Source organism: Protopterus annectens, chromosome 12.part0 (genome assembly GCF_019279795.1).
Source record: "Protopterus annectens isolate FY-2018-M chromosome 12.part0, PAN1.0, whole genome shotgun sequence".
NCBI classification, from domain to species: domain Eukaryota; kingdom Metazoa; phylum Chordata; order Ceratodontiformes; family Protopteridae; genus Protopterus; species Protopterus annectens.
The window spans coordinates 1,256,705,017-1,256,726,012 of record NC_056746.1 but is presented as its reverse complement, the minus strand read 5'-3'; the positions used below and the strand labels follow the sequence as shown (position 1 = coordinate 1,256,726,012).

At 42.9% G+C, this 20,996-nt stretch overlaps 1 protein-coding gene across 4 annotated transcripts in view; it reads right to left on the bottom strand.

The window, feature by feature from the left end:
• Nucleotides 1-20,996, bottom strand: part of ITCH (itchy E3 ubiquitin protein ligase) — a 2,580,358-nt gene that overhangs the window by 1,832,463 nt on the left and 726,899 nt on the right. For all 4 annotated transcript variants that reach the window (XM_044090275.1, XM_044090277.1, XM_044090278.1 and 1 more), the window contains exon 10: nt 2,374-2,548. In XM_044090275.1, the coding sequence (XP_043946210.1) occupies nt 2,374-2,548 (175 nt within the window). The remainder of the gene's footprint in view (nt 1-2,373; nt 2,549-20,996) is intronic.

Below are 20,996 nucleotides of genomic sequence, written 5' to 3'. Positions count from 1 at the left end.
GTTCCCACAAATGAGTCATCCTCTGAGGAAACACACAGGATAAGGCATCCTCAATGTCAAACTCTTCCAGAAAGGAGGAGGATATATGTTCTACAAAGGACAATTCATCTGCCTCCAAGTTATAGGTTATCAGAAACCTTGGGATTTAAAGGAGTCCCTTTTCCTTTTCAGAGGATGGACCCACACCACTGACTGCTCTTCAGTGGTTGGTGCTCTGAAGATTCATGAAGTCTTGGACCAAACTGAAAACTTTCTCAGAGGAATTCTGGGATGGGGAAAGGAAAGAAAGCCACACATAGCACAGGCTGCAGCAAGCAGCTGCAACTGCCTTGGTGGACTCTAGGGTTGGGAGGATGGCCTAATGGTTAAGGTGTTTGCCTTACAAACACAAGGTGCAGGGTTCGAGTCTCACAAGGACTAATTGGCTAGGCTTACAATGGCTCGCAAGGGCACTTAGCCTAGTACCAACTTATGAACCTATAATAATGACGGTCTGTTGTCAAACTTCAAACCAAGTACTACTGGCATCCTTGAGTACAAACAAGTTGATGCCCATCCTTAACGGCAATCAGAGAACAAGAAACCAAGGCCCACAGAGAGACTTCCAAACCAACCAATAACAATGTGAGCTTGGCTCTTGAGGACATACTTATGTCAAAGTGTGGCAGCCTCTAGAGAAGTTATGTTACAGACCTTGCTAGAACCAACACCAGATTCATGGGCTGCAAAGGGCTCTCATCGAATACGACACCACAGAATCAGGGGAGGGGGGGGGGTCTCTAGACTCCAGTGTACGGTCTTCAGTCTTCTAAAGTTTTTTTTTTTATTTTTATTTATTTTACATTTGTTGACCGGGATAGTCCGATGCATGTCCATTTTCAGCGGAGGCCCGGGAAGAAAAGCTCCAAGGGTAAGCAGATACAGCATTACATAATACCAGCATTACATATTACAGTCTATTTACAGAGATTACATAAGTAAGCAAGTTAAACAAGTTCCACAGGTTAGAGTTAATCCTGAGTGCAAGTCAGGATTAAATTAAATTACACAATAAAACTGGTTAACAGATATTTACACATTCTAGAGAGAGTTAGCCAGGCTTGATACACTGACATAGCCAGTTAAGTGACAAATGTTGTTTGAGTCTAGTTTTAAATTGACCTAAGGTGGAAAGTAAGGTAATGTCAGCTGGAAGAGAGTTCCAGGATCTACTTACAGAGTTTGCAAAGAGAGTCACCGGCTGTGTTATTAATTTTGCTAGTCTGAATTAGTAGTTTGTTAGAGGATCGAAGCGGTCTAGGATTGTTATACGGGGTGATAATATTTTTAAGTGCAGGAGTATTGTCTGGATTATAGAGGATTTTATAGGCCATAACCAGTTGGTTATACTGGATTAGGCTGGGTAGTTCAAGCCACCCAAGCTGATTTAGATTGATGCAATGATGTGTCCTAAAAGTTTCTTCTCTATAGCATGCATCTCCTAATACTTTCCTCTTTTCCAGTGGGACCAACCAGTGGTGAGTCGAGCAGATGCCATGATAGTCCAAAACCAGAAGTGAAATGGCTTCTGAGCTAAGCAGCCCTGAGGAGATTTCACTTTCTGCTTGCTCATTTTTGGGTTAAACCTCACATAATGGGAACAACTGAGCCTGTTGCTCTCTCGTCCTAGACATGATTCACATTTACAATGGAAATCTTTACAACTGTTAACTTTTTCTTCACAATTTGGAATCTAGTCCTGATGCTTAAAAGCCAAGACAGGTGAGCCTACCATTACAACAAAAACGGATATGAATTTTCCCGAAGAGGATACTTATTTGATCTCGAAGTGACGCAGCACAGATCAAATGATGATGTGCATTCAGTGCTGATTGAACTGCAACAGGAAACAACTGAAGATGAAGTGGGCAGACATCAGTTTTATACCACCACCACCATCCTGAAGTTCAGGTAGGAGGGTATACTTGTGGTCAGAAAGAGGAAGGGTAAAAAGCTCTCTGCAAGACAACTCTCAACTGTTCATATTTTGTGAGGGCACCCCTAAATATTCCCAAAAATGTGCCACACCTTCTAAAATTTGAAATTTTAAAGAATTTTCAACTAACAGTAACATTTAAAATGTGTCCCTAAATAGAGAGGCCTTTACCCTAATTACTTTTTGCTTTGCCCATGACTATGCAATTGAAAAGTTGAGGATTAAGCTGGCTGTTGGACCACCTATGGCAAAAATTCAATCACTACTATTACAGTAAATTATACAACAAACATCAAATGGGCTCAAAACTTATAAGAGGATGGGCTTGATGGTCGACTGTCAGAAGGGGGGAAAGATATAAAAAATTTCAGAAAAAATATAGAATGCATCAATCTTACCCCAATTATGAACCTCTGATTAAACTGCTGCATTGCTCCCTGAAGCTGGCTGCGCTGTAACTGCCACTGCTCATAGTTTCGGACAGACTCCACAGTTGGTCGTTGCCATGTAGTTGTTCTGGTGATATGGTCAACATAATAAATTCTTCCCATATTGTCAACTCTACGTTCCCAGCTGAAGCAAAAAATTGTAGACTTAAAATGGGAGTAAAATGCTTTACAATTTTCAATCACTCAGCTTCAGTTTTCAGGAACAGCCCCAACCAAACAAAACAGAGTGCACACTGACAGAAATACATGACTTAAGGAGAAATTACCAAAATTAACAGACATGCAACAACTCATTACATTGGCCATCCTTCTAGATGGTTCTGTACAGTGCAATAACACAATTCCTTTCTTTTACCAATGCGTACATCTTTTCAGCAAACAATCCTCAGCTGAAAAAGGTACAGTGCCTCTCATTAAATTAAGCACATATTCTCTATAAGGGTTATGGAAGTTGTGCACATCTTGCTGATCTCCAGGTCATTACTCCACCACAGACTTTTTTGTAAAAAAAAAAAAAAAAAAAAAAAAAAAAAAAAACTTATTTACAAAAACCTGAGCTGCAGTTAAAGAATCAAGTGGACGTGAGACAACTAATGAACTGACAACATTTCAGGGGATGCAGGATATAAATGAGCTATGTAATATGTTTGAGTGAGAAAGATTGGATAGATAAGTGATGCATAATGTTTGCAACTGGGAGTGTGTCAGTATGGTTTTGTGATGTAAAATGCTTGTGACTAGGATTGTGTTGGTCTGGTTTGTTTTCATTTATATAAATGCATGATTGCCTTTGTAGTAACTGATGGTTTAACAAATAATTGAATAATTTATGTAATACTGCACAGGCTATATGATATACAGCAATATATGTGAAATATAATGTTTATGTTAATATAGTTTGATTACTTTTATATGAATGTAAATTTGCCTGCGTCACAAATGAAAATTCAATAAAGGTGTTTGGAAAAAAAATATGATGTGCGTATCCATAACATAGTTCAAGGGAAAACTCTGCCGTGACCAAAATCCTAGTTAATAACCTAACAAAATACAAAGACAAGGAGCACAAATAACCAAAAAGCAGAAGGGAATCTTTTAAGCACAGTAACACAACTAAACTCTGCCCTTCCAAAGGGCTCTGGTCTCCTAGCACAGTGTCTATTTAAAGGTGTACCACTACAAAGATGTCAGCCATGGATGCAATTCTAAAACATGTACCAAGATATAAATGTCCCCAAGCATGGTATGTTCTTGTACTGGGGTTACCCTTCATTTGACTGAAAGCCCATTTGACTGACTAGTACTAGTACTTCAGTACACTAAGGCAAATAACAGGGATTTGTTCCCTTCTCCAATATAGTGCGATCCTGGAGTTGGTATATATAGTAAGGGTGTGTGCATGTGGGGGGCAGCCCCCCACATTGTGGGTGGGGGTGAACCCCCACCTAGTTTCATTTAAAAGAAGAAAATAACAGTACAGAATTTAAACCAAAATAGGTGGGGGGCTACACCCCCCACACACACCTCAATATGGGGGAGATGTGCCCCAACACACCCCCAACTATATATACCAACTCCAGGATCGCACTACATTGGGGAAGGGGACAAATCCCTATTTGCCTTAAAACGTACTGAAGTGCTAGTCATCAGTCAAATGAGTTGTCTGTCAAATGGGTTTCAGTCAAATGAAGGTAACCCTCTTGTACTGTACTAGAACAAGAACAGTGACAATTTGGAGGAGGAAGAGAGCGGGTTTATTTAAATGAATACAAATGAATAATCAAGAGCCATTATTATGGTTAATACACACTTATTGTACCTTAGATTGTCCAATGTATTGAAATGAATGGACTTGGATAGAGTCCTCAGCTAGACATCTTGAGTAGCATCATGACAGAATAAAATGCAGTGTGGCAGCCTTAAAGGAATACCTTAGTCTATTAATCACATTCATCTTACAGTATCTTGAGCAAAGAAGCAGTAAATCCCATGTCACTGGACAACACAAACCATCTATGGAAAAGTTTCTGAAGAAGGCAGATGACAAGGCCATGGATCACTAAGAATGTGTCTTTGGCTTGAAAGGAAGAGTTTTACTGGAAGAATCATATAAAAAGAAAACTGACAATTACCTGGACAAAAGTTATTTTGAACACCTTCTGTCTTCCATTTAAGTGCAAATTATGCCAATAGTTGGTATAAATTTATATAAGTGGACTATGGCCCCCTACAGTTCCACACCACTTCTATAAAACCTAATTCCATTGTCACACAACTATTGTAAATTTCACATATCCAAAAGCTCTCGCACTTGCAAACAGTACAGTCTGCTACGGTTTCAGACTTCCTATCAGGGTAGGAAGCATGTGAAACGTGTTTTAAGTACAGCTCGCTCTCTCTCTCCTAAGATTGAAACGGCAACAGTTTCATCTCTGAGGATATGGTAGTGATGTGGTTTTATTAACTCTGCTTGTATGACAAAAGCAAACAAAAAAGTGAAAATGTAGTTCCAACAGTTTGGTGCTGCCATGAAGGGAGACTGAATCCATGGCTAATGAGAACTATTTTTGGAACTAACACGAAACTTTTGCTGACTAAAAAGACAAGAAGAGAGATTCAAAATCAATGTCTGAACTACTCTAGATTAATACTAATGCACTAGATCAAAAGGGCAGATCAAAGAATTGAAGTAGAAGCAGCCTTCAGCACTCAATCTGACCAGCTGGTGGATTTGAAGGAAGCCACGAAGGATGTGAAACACACAACTACCTCCGAAGTAATGCTAGAAAAACAGGCATAAAATCACATGCACTCCAAAAATGGAGGGGAATGAACTGCATGGAGTTCAAGAAATACGTGCCGACAGAATGGGCTAGTCTGCTAAGATAAGAGATAATAACCAAAAGAGCCCATAGAGTTTTTGCTTCTACAGTCCTACTTGGTTTGCTTCAATACCAAAAACTTAGAGAAGGTTTTGATAAGACTGAGCTTCTAGAAAACAAAAGCTGGTAGAAATAATATAATGCGATCATACTTGTTTAGCTTTAACAAGGCAATAGAGTAGCTTTTTGTACCTCACTGATTTCAATGGAAGGGCAACTTTCCTCTGTGCAAAGCAATGTACATGACTTTGGTGAAGAGCATACCAAATGAAAAGCTTTAGGTGTACTAGTCTATGTCTACGCTACTGATTAACCGTTGAGGGGGAATATCCTGCCAAGAGGAAACTGTCTCCACCTGACTGCCTGGGCAGGTGAAGAACTTTTTTGCTGGAATGCTACAGAACTGAACTAAAAAATAACTATAAATATTCAGCCAAGGCAAGACATTATGTTTAACAATAAATAACATTTTTGGGTAATTGTGAGCATGGGAGATGCATGTGAAATGCAAAGGCTGTGACAGGCTTAACATGTAATAACAGGTCTGTAGTTTTGGGTTATTTCATGTCTCAGGGAAAGGATTTTTTTTTTACCATACTAAAAACTATTATCTGGGGATTATCCTTTAGCTAAAGGTAAGACATTCTGAAAGCTATACACAGCCAGGACTGTAATCTGAAGCATGAAGTAGGAGGAAGCACTCAAAAGAATGAATGACATAATCGGAGAATGCCTCTCCTGGCAACAGCTAATATTACTGTACATGTTCATCCAGATTTTGTTAGAGACAGATTGCCTGTTACTTGAAGATGCATTAATAAAAATATAAAATACGTTGAATTTTTGAAAGCGTGTAAACCCTGTTGAATGTTATTTTCTGATTCATAATACTTGAGTTCATACGTTTTACGTAGCTTAAGATGAAACAAATCCCATTTAAAAAGTTGGCATATGATGAAACAAAAATTAACAATGTTCATTTTTTAATGCAGCACCATTTTGTAGCTTGTATAACGAAAGGTTAAGGGATGAAAGCAAGAGTGGAAGGTACAGTAACAGTGATTTGTTATAAAAGTTACATTTGCAAACTTACCACACAATATTGATTAGTCAGATCCTGTAACATGATCCAAAAGAACATGCGTACATTAGGAAATCTAGACCTCTATACTACTGCAAGAAGTACACTTGAATGTTGTTTTTTCTTTCGGCTATTCCCGGTTAGGGGTCGCCACAGTGGAACTCCGGTCCGCTAATGTTTGGCAGTAGATTTTTACAGTGCCGAGGTGCCAGCTCAACGCCCAACCTTCAACGAAGGCACGCCCATTCACGCACGCCTTTCGAACGCTACTCGACGGCGGGGAGGACATTCAGACTCCACACAAAAGGCGCTCCAGCCGAGAATCGAATGGGAGAACCTCTTGCTGTGAGGTGACAACGCTACCACTGCACCATCGCGGCTTATGAAACTGAATTAGAAGTTAGGGAAACGAGTATAAATTAAGGTTTTTATCATATCCATCTGGAAGCAGAAAGGGTGCTGCTATGCTACTGCAGAGAAATGTTTTTTGAGCTCCTGTAAGTACATAAAAGATGACAGATTTGTTGTACATCCCACCAGGGACTGCCCAACAAACTAGAGCTAGAAAGTTAAACAGAACAGGTTACAATACAGGAGGAGAAGGTTGTAAGGGCAGAAGACTAAAACATTTTTTCTCCGCTTGTGACAAACATTGGTCCTAAAACTAACAGGACGTCAAAGTTAGGACAATGTACAAGAACACTGACGTAATCATGCATTAGGCACCAGGACTTCCTTAATGATACAAACTTCTCATACATGAATGAGACATTCAAGAGCAGAAAAATTGATTTGTAGCAAGGAGCATCTATATCTTGACAACCTGCATATACATCCCGTTTCTTAATCAGAACACTCCACTACACATGAGAGAATATGTCAACAAGGAGAGACTTGTGGATGTGCAGCATTTCCATTAGGGCAAGATCCAAGACTGCTCTGTAGGCCAGGTACAAGTCGCCTCTCAGCAGTCTATAACATGCAGAGTACAGTGACAGGTCCTTCAGTCTGTTCATGAAGGTCATGTGTTGAGGGCGCTGAATTTTCAGGGTGAGAAACCTCTGGGTTCTCTCCAGCTGCTGCAGGTGTCTGGTGAGGTACATACAGAAGGCAGCATTGTACTCTATTAGTGGTCTGATGAGGGATGAATACAGGGGAGTTGTAACATCCTTGCCTCTGGATGCAATGCCCTTACTTATGAGATGTGCAATATAGAAAACCTTCCTTACCACTGTGGACACATGGTGACTGAAGTTAAGGTTGCTATCAACCTGTGTTCCCAACTCTCTCACCACAGGGTTTCATCCAAGTTGCAGGGATTTTCCCTTTACCGAAAGGGATGACCATGTATATTTTTTTCATTTAGTTTAAGTCTGTGGCTTTGGCACCAATCATTTGTCTGTGTAAGCCCTTTTTGTAGTATGTAAGCATTGTTGGGGGGGACTCAATGATGGCACCCAGTTTGCAGTCATCAGTGAATGTGGTAAGCGACAGGCCATCTATTTTTGTCTAGACGTCTGAGAAACAGATTCCAAACAGTACAGGGCCCAGCACTGATCCTTGTAGTAGACCACTGGTAACTGGTCTCCTGGTAGAGGTGGAATCCGCCACTTTGACTGTATGCGTTACATCAGTGAGCCAGTTGGCTACCCATCTAGTGACATTTTTTCATTAATTTTTTTGTTTGTCATTTGTTAACTGGGCTAGTCCAAATGAGCCAGTGGCCCGTTTTCAGTGGAGACCCAAGGAGAAAAGTTCCAGACAGTTATTACAAAGTTACAAAAAAGAAAAACATCTGACAATGAAGTTTTTATCAAACATCACAATAATGTGCTTTACATGAGAACATTAGAAATTTACAAAAGGCCTGATAATGAAGTTTACATAAATATTACAATAATGTGCATAACATGCAGTACAAAAGCTAGATTTTTTTTTAAAAAAGAGAAAGATGCAAATGAGACAGGTCACTTGCAACAGGTGGGTGTTAAAAGTGAGAGGTAGTAAGGAGAGATTTGAGTGTGATAATTGCAGTGACAGGAGTTGGCATTTAGGAGAAAAGTTTTAAGTTCGGATTTAAAGAGATTTGTTAGAAATGGTTCTGATGTTAAGGTGGAGTTTGTTCCATGCATGGAAAATACTATATTTGTAAAGAAATTTACCAGTGTGTTTGTTTGGTTTACAGGTGTCCAGAAGGAGCAGGTCAGAGCTGCGGAGAGTTCTGGGAGGGGTATAATGTGATATTAATGAGGATAGAGGAGGACAGGAAAGGAGTTAAGAGTACAGTACGAGTCATTTGCAGCTGGGAGTGAAGCAGGTGCTGGGGTAACAAGCCACTGGAGCTGTTTTAGTGCACGGCAGTGATGAGATCTGTAGGGCTGGTTACTAGCAAACCTTGCAGCAACACTACAGTGTAACAGAGTTTCGCCAAAAGGGTAGACTGTAGATGTGAAAAGATGGGGGGAGGCATAATGTAGACACGAAAGGAGGAAGGGCTGAGCTAGTTTCTGCCTAGAGTCAGTGGCTAGGTATTTTTTTTACATCTGTAGAGTAGGCCAAGTTTTTGAATGGTCTTTTTGATACAGTGCTGAATATGGTTATCAAATTTAATTGATCATCGATAACACCAAGAGGTTTAATATGTGGGTCAGGTTGTAGGATGGTATTGTCGAGAGAAGAAAAGGTGAAGGCTGTTGGTTAGAGAGAGTTTTTGGAAAAAAAATTAGTAGCTTTGTTTCTTTAGGATTTAGAATTAGTTGGTTAATCATTTTTCTACAGATAGGAAGCTATGTTAAGTAGTAGAGAGGAGGTTAGAGAAACTGTCAGAACAGGTAGTAAGGGCAGAGTTGTCCGCATATTGTGTCAGGGAGGATGCTGTACAGGATGTATGCAGCTGGTTTGTGAAAATAAAGTAGAGGTCCAAGAATCAAGCCTTGAGGTATCCCAGTTTGGACTGGTAAGTAAGGGTAGCAGGTAGCCTTCCATGTCATTGATTGTTGTCCATTAAGATGTAAGATGCCGGGGAAATGTGGATTGGGGGTGTGTGCTTATTGCTCTGACCATTGTGGGTGAGTCTGTGAATAGATTCAATGAGGTATGACTTTAGAAGAGTGGAAGTTTCAAGGGGGGTTTGTCAGAGTTGGGGGTAGAAGGGTTGCCTGGGTGCAGGATCTTATTAAAGTGCCAGAATTTTTTTGGATTAGACTTATGGGTGAGTTGGGCACTGGAGTAGAATTTTTTCTCATATGTACTGATGTGCTTTTTTAGCCAAATTATGCAAGTTATTTATAGGTTTGGAGAAGAGAAAGTGATTTCAACTTATTCCATTGTTTCCAGGTTACTTTTTATTATAAGAATGAGTGTACCTTTTGATAGCCAGGTGGTGTGGGTTGTTTTGATTCTTGCTTTTCTGAGAGGTGCCAGGGAGTCAAGGATGGAGTGAAAAGTGTGACTGAAATGAAAGACAGAATCACTTAGAGGGATGTGTTTCAGAATTGACCAGTCTACAGAGTTTAGCATGTGATTAAAGGTCTCTCTGTTAAAAGTGGAGAGATTGCGACTGTCTTTATAGAGATGGTATTTAAGTATCTGAACAGCGTGCCTAAGAACTCTAACAGGAAGGAGGTCGCTAAGGGAATCTGGTAGGGTAGTAAGGTTTTGATACAGATTAGGGTCAGTTGTTAGGATCCAGTAAAGAGTAGAGCTATTATTTTTATTGAATCTTGCAGGTGTAGTAAGTAACTCATGAAAGCCATGTAGGTTGATGGAGAGAGATGGGCTGGTTGTAGATACTTTTAGTCAGTCGATGTTAACATCTCTTAACAGAATGGTTTCATAGCTGATACAGAGTGATAGCCATGAGAGTATGGATTTGAGGATGGGAATGTTATTACCTGGTGGGATATAGATAGCAGCTAAGGCAAATTTCTTTTGTGAGTTACGGTGATAGTTTAGGATAAGTAATTCGGTGGGGTGGAAATTTCGATGGGCTATGGGTAGGGGGAATAGACCGAGATGTTCAGAATACATAATGGCGACTCCACCACCTTTCCTAACCATTCTGTCTTGCCGGTAGGTATTGCAATGGGGGTGAAGGATTTCAGAGTTGGAGATGTGGAGCTTTAACAATGTTTCAGACAGGGTTAGGTTGTACGACGAATGGAGGGTAATCCAGGAGTGTAGTTCTGTGGTTTTATTCACGAGGCTCTGTATATTGAGTATATACCAAGATGTTTTGGACTGGGGGGGGGGGTGACTGCTGGCTGTTGGGATAGTGGAGGAAGTTGTAGGAGAAGCAGGACCTGGACTGGGGTGGATATCCCCATCGGTTAGAAGTGTGTTTGGGAGTGGAGGAGGTTTGGAGTGGTACTGATATTGGCTGTGACATGTATTTTAGCATACATATGGATCAATTCCCAGATGGGTGAGTTTTTCAATGATGACTGAGTGGGAGATGGTGTCAAAAGCCTTGGCTAAGTCAAGATAGATTGTATGTACTGTTTTGCCTTCATCCAGGGCTTTAGTGACATTGTCGAAGAAATCCACCAGGTTTAATAAGCATGCTCTACCCTTTAAGCCAAACTGGGTCGGATCAAGAGTTTGAAGGTCAAGTGTTTTTGTTGATATGGTCCATGAGGATTCTCTCCATGGCCTTGCGGATACGGCTGGTTAGGCTTATGGGCCTATAGTTCGCCGGGTCAGTTGATGGACCCCCTTTGTGCAAGGGAATTGTTGTTGCCATGTTTCACTCTGCTGGAGCAAAGCTAGTACTTAGACTGTGGTCGAAGAGAGTGCCAATTGATTCCACTAGGTCTTGTTTTAGACCATTTACTAGGCAGCCTGGGATGTTACCTGGTCCCACATGCTGCAATTTTGGCCATGGAGATTGTAGTTATGACCTGCTCTTTGGAGATACTAGGTAGAGAAATGATAGGTATGCTTTGGGGTATTGTCTGGTGGGGACAGAAAATGAAGTTTGCATTAAATTTATCTGTTAGCAGGTTGGCGATGTCCTCAGGGTCATTATGAAAGGTACTGTCCACTACTAGTTCAGCACAAATCTGGTCTTTCCTTTTAGATTTCTGACATAGCTAAAGAATGCCTTATGATTATCCTTGGTTAGGGATGTTAGCTTAGCTTCGTAGTGGCCTTTAGAGGACTTTACAAAATATCAAATGTTCTTGTTCAAGCGGTGGAGGGTGTCCTTCCTTGGCTGAGTTAGTTCCCTCTTATTCTTTGATATTAGCTTCTCCCACTTGTTGTATAACCTATTTATGACTGATGTCCACCAGGGTGGCTTTAGTTTTGTGGGGATCTTGTTCTGATCCATTCAGGTACAGCAGAGTCTAAACATTTGTACAGGTCTTTATGCAGGGCATTTGTGTACACCTCTGTATAGGAATCATTGTCAACAGTGGTAGCAGGCGGTTTGAAACCATTTATGCCATTGTTTAGGAGGCTACATAGTTTGCTTTGGAGAAATTTTCCATCCTTTTTGCTCCTGGTGGGGTCAGGTATGGTCGTTACTTCAAACAAGACCGATTTGTGAACATACCTTACCAGGGAAGGCAACACATTGGGGGGGGGGGGTACAGAGACCCCCCCCCCCATGTCGGTGGGTACAAAGACTAGGACTTTTGAGCCCCTTTTGGGGGTGCAGACTATCTGTTCCAGACCGTGTGTAATAAAGTCAAGGAACCTTAGGCCAAGCCTGCTTGTGCTCATAAAAGATTCCCAGTCGATGGAAGGATAGTTGAAATCACTCATGACCACGGTGTTTGGCTGTAGAGTGAGTGATTCAAGTAGATCCAGGTAGGCACAGTGGTTCATGGTGGGGGACCTACAGCTAACAAAGATATGGAAGGGGGGTTTTGCCTTCAGTTAAGACTTACAACAGCTCTAGGAAGTCATACTGTTTGACCAGTCTTGAGGTGTATTTGTCTTTAATGAAGAAGGATACACCTTCACCTTTGGTTCTTTCATGCTCGTTTTGAAGTGTGAAAGGCACTGTAGACTTGCACGTCCAGGGTGCTCTCTGTGGCCTTGAACCACGTCTCTGACTGCACAGACATCGGCATCTTCCAAGGTACGGACCGCTTCCAGTGAGTGCAGTTTCTGACTCAGATGCCTAGCATTAAGCAGCATAATCCTGAGTTTGTCTCTTGTGGATTTTTTTACGTTGGGAATTTTGTCATGACATTCTTTAAAAAAGGCACTATTGGGGAGGCAAGTACCTTTACCATTAAACTGAAAGCCAAGAAGTGACAGGTGAAGACCATCTCTGGCAAAACAGTGTGGCCTGTCGACCATATCTCCCCAGGCTGACAGACACTGGATCCCCCTGGACTGACATCAGAACAGAAGCCAATTGCTGAAATCAATCATTTTTTGTTTACACAGAGGCATCATTCCTGGGTAATGTAGAACGCCACTTAGGGCTAAGTATATACCTGCCTGGGACACAATCTGAGAGCTCAGTCACGTCTCTCTCTCTCTTCATATAGTCCAGTGAGGTACGTCTCTAGTCATTCATTCTAACATGGGCTATATGTCACAGTCACAAAAAAAGTTATGTAGTTAGCATAATGTTCCATCTGTGTTGTCCATTTTCATTCTTCTTCAACCTGTAGGTTGCGGATTAGACCCTCAGATCTGTCTCGGACACTTCACAAGCTTAGGATTCAAAGCTCGAGCTCCTCCTCTCTATCCCATAATGCCTCATTCTCCAAGATTACCTCAGATCGAGCTTGCTGCTAACACATATGCAGGATACAATTATAAAAATAATCATACATTCACCATACAGAAAAAAAGGAGAAAGAGCGCACAATTCAGGGGCTCAAAAAAGGAAAGTACAGTTTTGTACCTACCATAAATGTAGATGTTAGAGTGTATACCCTGCTACAGTCATCACACTAGAGTTATCCTGCCAGTCAGGCGGTCCCGCAGTCAGCCCGAATTCCAAAGTCTTGGTCCGGCGTCAGTTGCTGTCGCTTCTTCCCTGACGTCAGCGTGCCAGGGGTATATAAGAGAGGCATCCAACGCCATTTTCTTCAGTTTTTCTTGCCCCAGATGTCAGGTGCTCCCCCCCACCCAAATGGTGGTCAGTAGATAGTACCAATAATAAAAAATGTAGCATAAACAAAAAATCCCTCCAGCTATAAGCAAATACACCACAAAGGTTGTAACAGATTTTAAGGTATAGAAAGGTCTTAGCTCAGAGGGGATGGAGGGAGGGTAACCTGGACTGAGGCAGGGTATACACTCGAACATCTACATTTATGGTAGGTACAAAACTGTACTATGTTCATCGTGTTACCCTGCTGCAGTCATCACACTTGGGTAGAATCCCAAAGCTAAGGATGGGAGGTGGAGTCAAACAGGGTTAGAGGAGGCTAGAAGGCCCTGCAAAACTGCAGTGGCGAAGCCAGCTCTAGTCTTAGAGTAAAGTGGTAAGTGATGGTGTTTGGTGAAGGTGTGTACTGAACTCCAAGTTGCAGCTTCCGGAATATCCTTGGTTGGCACCCCTCTGAGGAAGGCTGTAGATGTAGCTGCTGCCCTGGTAGAGTGGGGCCTTATGCTAGCAGGAACTGGTTTTCCATGGTGGGTGTAGCAAAAACGTATGCAATGTCCTATCCATTTGGAAATGGTCTGTTTTGAGATAGCCTTTCCTTGTGATGCTGTAGCATAGGATACAAAAAGCTGGTCAGATTTTCTGAAAACCTTAGTTTTATCCAAGTAGTAACGTAGCTGCCTGTGAATGTCCAAGGAATGTAGGAGTCTTTCTCCTTTGTTCTGTGGATTTGGAAAGAAGGTGGGTAACTGGATGGCTTGATTTACAGCCACACTGGAAACCACCTTAGGCATAAAGGAGGGGTTAGTTCGTAGAGAAACTCTGTCTTGATGAAAAATGAGGAAAGGCTCTACTGCCATTAGTGCCTGAAGCTCTGAAACTCTTCTCGCTGAAGTAATTGCTAGCAGCAGGGCAGTCTTCCATGATATGAACTTTAAGTCAGCTGAGAAAGCTGGCTCAAAAGGAGGTAGCGTAAATTTTTCCAGAACAAAGTTGAGGTCCCAAGTAGGTGTTGGTGCTCTCCTGGGAGGCCTAATGTTTTTGGCCCCTCTAAGAAACTGCCTTAGGAGTGGATGTGAAAATAAGGGAGGATCCGTGTTGTAGTGAGCTGAAATAGCTGAGGCGTGGATTTTAATAGATGAAAAAGAAAGCCCTTTGTGTAACATCTTAAATATTGCAGAATCTGAGGTATGTCAGGCTGAAGGGTATTATGGCCTTTAGCTTGGTTCCAGGCGCAAAACCTTTTCCATTTGTCTGAGTAAGCTTTCCTGGTGCTGGGCCTCCTGGCCTCCAGAATAACATCCATAACAGCTTGTGAGAGAGGAGCTGGCTGGTTGCTTAGGTGATGAAGCATGCAGCCAAGTTTAAGGTTTTGAGCTGGCTGTGTAGAATCTGATTGTCTTGCTGTGTGAGCAGATGTGTAATTTGTGGTAGAATCCATGGTGGGCCCTGGGGCATATTCCTTAATAGTGGATACCAGTGCTGGCGTGGCCAGTTTAGGGCAATGAGTATCATTTGGGGTCTCTCCATCCTGACTTTCAGCAGCACTTTTGTGAGAAAAGGTAATGGAGGAAAGGCATATACTGTCAGCATTTTCCAACTGAGTGAGAGCGCGTCCGCTTTCCAAGCTTGATGGTGAAATGTCCTTGTGCAAAATTTGGTTAGTTGATAGTTTTGGGGGCTGGCAAACAGGTCTATGTCTGGGCGCCCCCATTTTTGAGTTATCATTGCAAATACTTGTGGATCCAGTTTCCACTCGTGGGGATCCATGATGTTTCTGCTTAGGTCGTCTGCCAATGTGTTCTTTTTTCCTGGCAAGAATTGAGCTTGTAATTGAACTTGGTAAGCCAGTGCTGTGTTCCACAAGGTCATTGCTTGCCTGCATAGAGGGTAGGAGTGTGTACCCCCTTGCTTGTTTATGTACCACATTACTGTGGTGTTGTCTGTCCTTATAAGCTGTCCTGGATGTAAGAGGTCCTTGAAGGCTGTCAGAGCATTTTGTACAGCTACCATTTCTTTGTGATTGATGTGCAGATTTCTTTGATCTGCGGTCCATATGCCTTGAATGCACTGTCCTGCCATGTGTGCCCCCCAGGCATAGTCCGATGCATCTGTTGTCATAGTTTGCCTGGCTGGGGGTAAGGTGAAAGGCTGACCCTTGTTGAGGTGACATGCCTGTGAACACCATAGAAACTCCTGTTGAAGGCAGGGAATGAGAGGTAACATTGTTTCCAAGCTGTGGCGAGTCCATACGCTTTTTAGGTACCATTGTAATTTCCTCATATGCAGTTTTGCAAATGGCATTAGTAGTATGCAAGATGCCATGAAGCCCAAGGCCTGCAGAATTTTTCTTGCAGGGAGTTGGGTCTTTGTTGCCATTGTTCTGAAGTAGTGAGTTAATTGTAGTTTGTCTGGCGTCAGATAAGCCATCTGGGCCATTGTATTCAAGCTGGCACCCAGGAATGTCATTTTGTGAGGGCACTAGTTTTGATTTCTTTTCGTTTACTATGTACCCTAGGCAACTTAGATGTTTTACAAAAGCCAGGTGTTGTAAGAGAATGTCCTTGCTTTCTGCTTGGATGAGGCAGTCATCCAGGTATGGGTATATTTGAATTCCTCTGTCTACAGTATGCAATTACTGATGCCAGGCATTTTGTGAAGACTCTGGGCGCAGTAGATAAGCCAAAGGGCAGTGCAGAGAATTGCTAATGGGTTGAACTTGCAATGAAATGGAGGTATCTTCTGCAATTTTGTCTGACAGGGACATGCAGGTATGCCTCCTTGAGGTCCAACGTTACTAGCCAAGCTTTCTTGCCCAACATGGGAAGAAGCTGCTGTAGTGTTATCATCTTGAATTTGGGTACTTGCAAGAAGGTGTTTAAAATTGAAAGGTCCAGAATGGGTCTCCAAGCATTGTCCTTTCTGGGGACTAGAAAGAGCCTTGAGTAAAATCCTAGGCCTTGCTCCTGTGTAGGTAACCAGTTGAATGGCTCTCATGTCCATGAGAGCTGTAATTTGTTTTTGTGCCTCTGCCCATTGATTTTGTGGCAGGTTTGGCATTCCTTTTATCCTTGGCAAGGTGTGGAAATGGAATCTGTATCCTTGTGAGATAATGTCTAGGACCCATTTGTCCTTTGTGATGATGCGCCAGTTGTCTGCAAAAAGTGCTAATTTTCCTCCCAAGGGAGCTGCCAAGAGAGTTTTGCTTGGCAGTTTGAGATTTAAGTCATTGTGTTTGCCTTCTGGTAGTTTGGGACCTCTCTTCTCCTCCCTTCTGTGTTGCAGTGCCCCACTGGCGAGGTTTGTAAGGGATTTGTGCTTGTCCTCTGCCCCTTGGGAGCCTGTATTTACCCCTCTGTGGTCTGTCAGAAGCTGGAAAGGACCAATTTTTTGTTGGCCAATTTCTGCTGAAGCGTGGGGGCTGTACCTGTAAGAAATCTTTGACCGTCTGCATAGATTTTGCCTTATCCTCCATTTTCTTTAAAACCTCCTCTGCTTTAACCCCAAATAAGACATCCTGCTGTAAGGGTGCATCTAATAACTTTGCTTTAACATGATCAGGCAGAGATTGTTCCTTTAACCAAGCATGCCTACGTATGACAGACCCAGTAACAGCTGCTCTAGAGGAAGCTTCCAAGCAATCAAAACCACATTGTAAAGTATGTTTGCCCACCTTTTCAACTGCATGCAACAGATCCTGCATTTCCTTGAATTCAGACTGTTGAGGGTGCGTGCCCATCTTTTGTTTTATTTGAGACATTAGGAACTGCTGGTATTTAAGCATGTGAAATTGACAATTTAGTGCTCTCATAGCTAGAGTAGCTGAGGTGTAAACCTTCTTCCCCCACCTATCTAGTGCTCTGGAGTCCCTTTCAGAGGGTACGGGATTTTTCGCCATAGAAGCTTTAGCCCCTTTGGGACCCTGGGAGATTGTCTCTGGATCAGCAACAGGGCTTTTGAATAGGAATTTGTGCGAGTCAGGCACTCTATAGTATCTATCTGGTTTGGCTGGAGCAGGAGGCAGAGAATCTGGATTTAGACTAGATTCTAAGAAAACATCATCCACAATGTCTGAAACTGGGGGGATAGCAAGTGGTCTGTGCTGGGGAAGTAAAATAAACTCTCGGAGCCTTTTCTTTGAGTCGGAGTAGTCCTGACCTTCCCAGTGGAAATGTTCCCTCATGGTATATGTAAGGTTTCCCCAAAGGAATAATCTTCAGAGGGAGAAGCTGAGGGAATGCAGTCTTCAGCATCAGAATCTTCATAAGGGGGAAGAGAGCAATCCTGTTCCTCAGAGGAGCCTGAGGAAACAGACACTTGATCAGAGGAGGCATAATCCTCCTCTTGTCTAGGCCTTTTGTCGGGGGGGGGGGGGGTTTGGGAACCCCTGATCAAAGAAATCAAATCTTCAGCCATTTTAAGCATCTGTTTCTTAGGCATAGGGCCTTGACCTGGAGACTGAAGTGTGGTCTTTTTTGGTTTTAGAGGAGTCTTAAGCTTAGCATAAGATTTTATGGTGAGAGTAGTCAGTCTGAAGACACCTTCAGAAACCGAAGGTTTTCTACAGCAATGGCTTCTCCTTCTGCAGTGTTGTCGGTAGGGCCTAAAGAAAACGGCTGTGTCGGCCTAGAAATCCCTACTGGATCCAATTCAGTGGTAGCCAGGGGCTGCGTAGGCGCCTCACTGAAAACCGGAGAACCGGCGACCAGCCCAGCCAAGGCCTCGGAGTCTGGCTTGGATCTAGGCTGCCTTTCTTTATCTTTGCGTTTTTTATGCACGCCGGTAGTCAGTTGCTCCGACTGCATAGTGTAATTAAATTTCCTACCGAAGTAGTGTCGTGCAAAATCAAAGCGTCGCTTTATAGTTTGCTTATTGAACCTAGCACAAAACCGACAACCAGTGACGTCGTGGTCTGGGCCTAGGCAAGGTATACAAAAAGAATTTAAGTCCTTATGACGTATTTGCTTCCCACAAGAAATGCAATTGTTAACTTTTTCTGACATCGGACTGAGGCAAGAAAAGGTTCCCCAATGGGGTACTTAGCTTTGAAGACTTCGGACTGAAACTCTATTCGAAAATCTCAGGTGTCGGCCTACCGGCACTTGCGAACTGCTTCTGCTTCGGGCACCGCGCGGCAAGAAAGACTGAAGAAAATGGTGTCAGATGCCTCTCATATACCCCTGGCATGCTGACGTCAGGGAAGAAGCGACAGCAACCGACGCCCGACCAAGACTTTGGAATTCGGGCAGACTGCGGGACCGCCTGACGGCAGGATAACCCAATTGTGATGACTGTAGCAGGGTAACATGATGAACATCGGTGGTTCCTACTACTACCTCTATCAGGCCCTTCATAACTATGGATAGGGGGAAGGAGGGCAGGGAGGTTGATGAAGAATGAAAATGGACAACACAGATGGAACACTAAGTACAAAAAAAATAGTTGTATAAAATGTTACCATAAACATAGATGTCCTTCTCTTCTATATGCTGCAATATTTATAACACGAGGTAGTCTGCCTCCAGCTGACTCATATGTCCCGCCAGTACATCAAAGCCTAAATGTTGCTGTAAGGTATGTGCAATGCTGTACATCAGTTAACGTACATCAGCCATATAGACAGACATCTGATATAAAGCGGACGTCAGCAAGTACCTACACCTCAGAACTCAATGCCACAAAGCACCAGCCTGATAAAGTGAAAAAAGATGTCACCAGGCAAGCATCAGGAGGAAGGCAGGGGGAAAAGCAATAATGCAGCAGACAGAAGAGAAGGACATCTATGGTTATGGTAAGATTTTACACAACTATTCTATGTCCTTCTATTCATATGCTGCAGTATTCATAACATGAGAGAGAATGCCAAAGCTCATGCAGAGGAGGAACTGGGAGGAGAAGCAGAAACATTTTCCACAAAGCCATGCAGAACAGCTCTGGCAAACCTCACCCTGGACCAGAAAATGACATCCAGTTTATAATTCTTGGTGAAAGTATGAACAGATGACCAGGTAGCTGCCTCCAAGTCTGAGGTTGTGTCCAGTCTTTTAAAGAAGGCCCCAGAGGAGGACACTGCCCTTGTGGAATGTGCCCTTTATAGGTGAGGAAAGATCCTTTCCATTGGCTGAGTAACAAAGAGATGGTTTTAGAAATCCAGGAAGAAATAGTTTGCTTGGAAACAGGTTGGCCCCCACAGCCCTTAGGTGATAGGAAACAATCTCTCAGACTTACAGACAGGCTTAGTTTTGCTCAAGTAGTATCTGAGTTGCCTATGTATGTCCAAAGTGTGAAAAATCCTCTCACTGAAGAATTGGGAGGAGGGAAATAAAAGGCAGAGAGAGTGTTAGCCTGCTGTCATTTCTCTGAGATTGATGTGTTTGGTCTTTAAGGAAGGGTGCTAGTTTGCTTGAACCCTGTAAGGTGCCATTGTTGCACCCCAACCTGAATCTGAGGCATCTGTATGCATTACTTGGGTTGGGGGGGGCTAAAGTGGAAGTCCCGGGTTTAGCTGGACTTGTTGGATCCACCAGCTGATTTCTTCCTTTAGACAGGGACGGAGGAGAATTACTTGTTCCAAGTGGTTCAGGTGCTGGGACCAAATGTTTTTGAGATACCACTGCAGCTTGTGCATATGCATTCTAGCCAGTGGTAACATATGGATGGCTGCTGCAATTAAGTCCAGGAGTCAAAGGAAGTGCCTTGCAGTTACTGTCAGAGTGTAGGATCTCCTTGAAGTGTGAGGTCAGGGATAGTACCTTGTCCTGTAAGAAAAAGGCCTTCATTTTGTCCGTTCTGATCCTGCAATCCAGAACAATCTTGTCCTGGTCTGGGTTCAAGGAGGAATTTGGCAGGTTGAGGGTGAACCCTAGAATCTGCAGAAGAGACATGGTGAAGTGCAGATGATTTGAGAGGGTATTTTTTGACTCTGCCAGTATTAGGATGTCATCCAGATAGAAAGTTCTGCAGAAGGCAGTGGCCAGGGCTAAGCATTTTGTGAACGGGGGGGCAGTGGACAAACCAACGGGCAAAGCAGTAAATTGGAAATGAGAGGAGGGCCCAGAGAAATGCAGGAATCTTCTGTGGGAAGTCCTGATGGGTATGTGAATGTAGGCCTTTTTTAGGTCCAAGATGGCCATGAAAGCCCTGACTGGAATAAGAGACAGCAGGGTGGGAAGTGAAAGCATTTTGAAGGTGGGCACCTGAAGGTAAAGATTTAATAAGAAAAGGACTAAGATGGGGCTCCAAGGGTCGTCTTTGTTGGGGACCAGGAAGAGATGGGAGTAGAAACCTTTTCCTTACTGTCCTGAGGAGACGGGCTCTGTGGTACCCAGCTTCAGCAGGTCTGTCAAAACCTGTGGAAGGAGATGTAGCTGTTTTTTGGTGGGTATGGGATGCCTCTCCTGGGTGTTCTCTCTTTCCAGGAAAAGAAATAACCTTTTTGGATTACGGATGGTACCAGTTGGTCTGTGGTAATGGTTTGCCAGAAGGGGAAGCAGTGGAGAAGGTGTTCTGAGAAAGGAAGGTGGGCAAGGCAGTCATG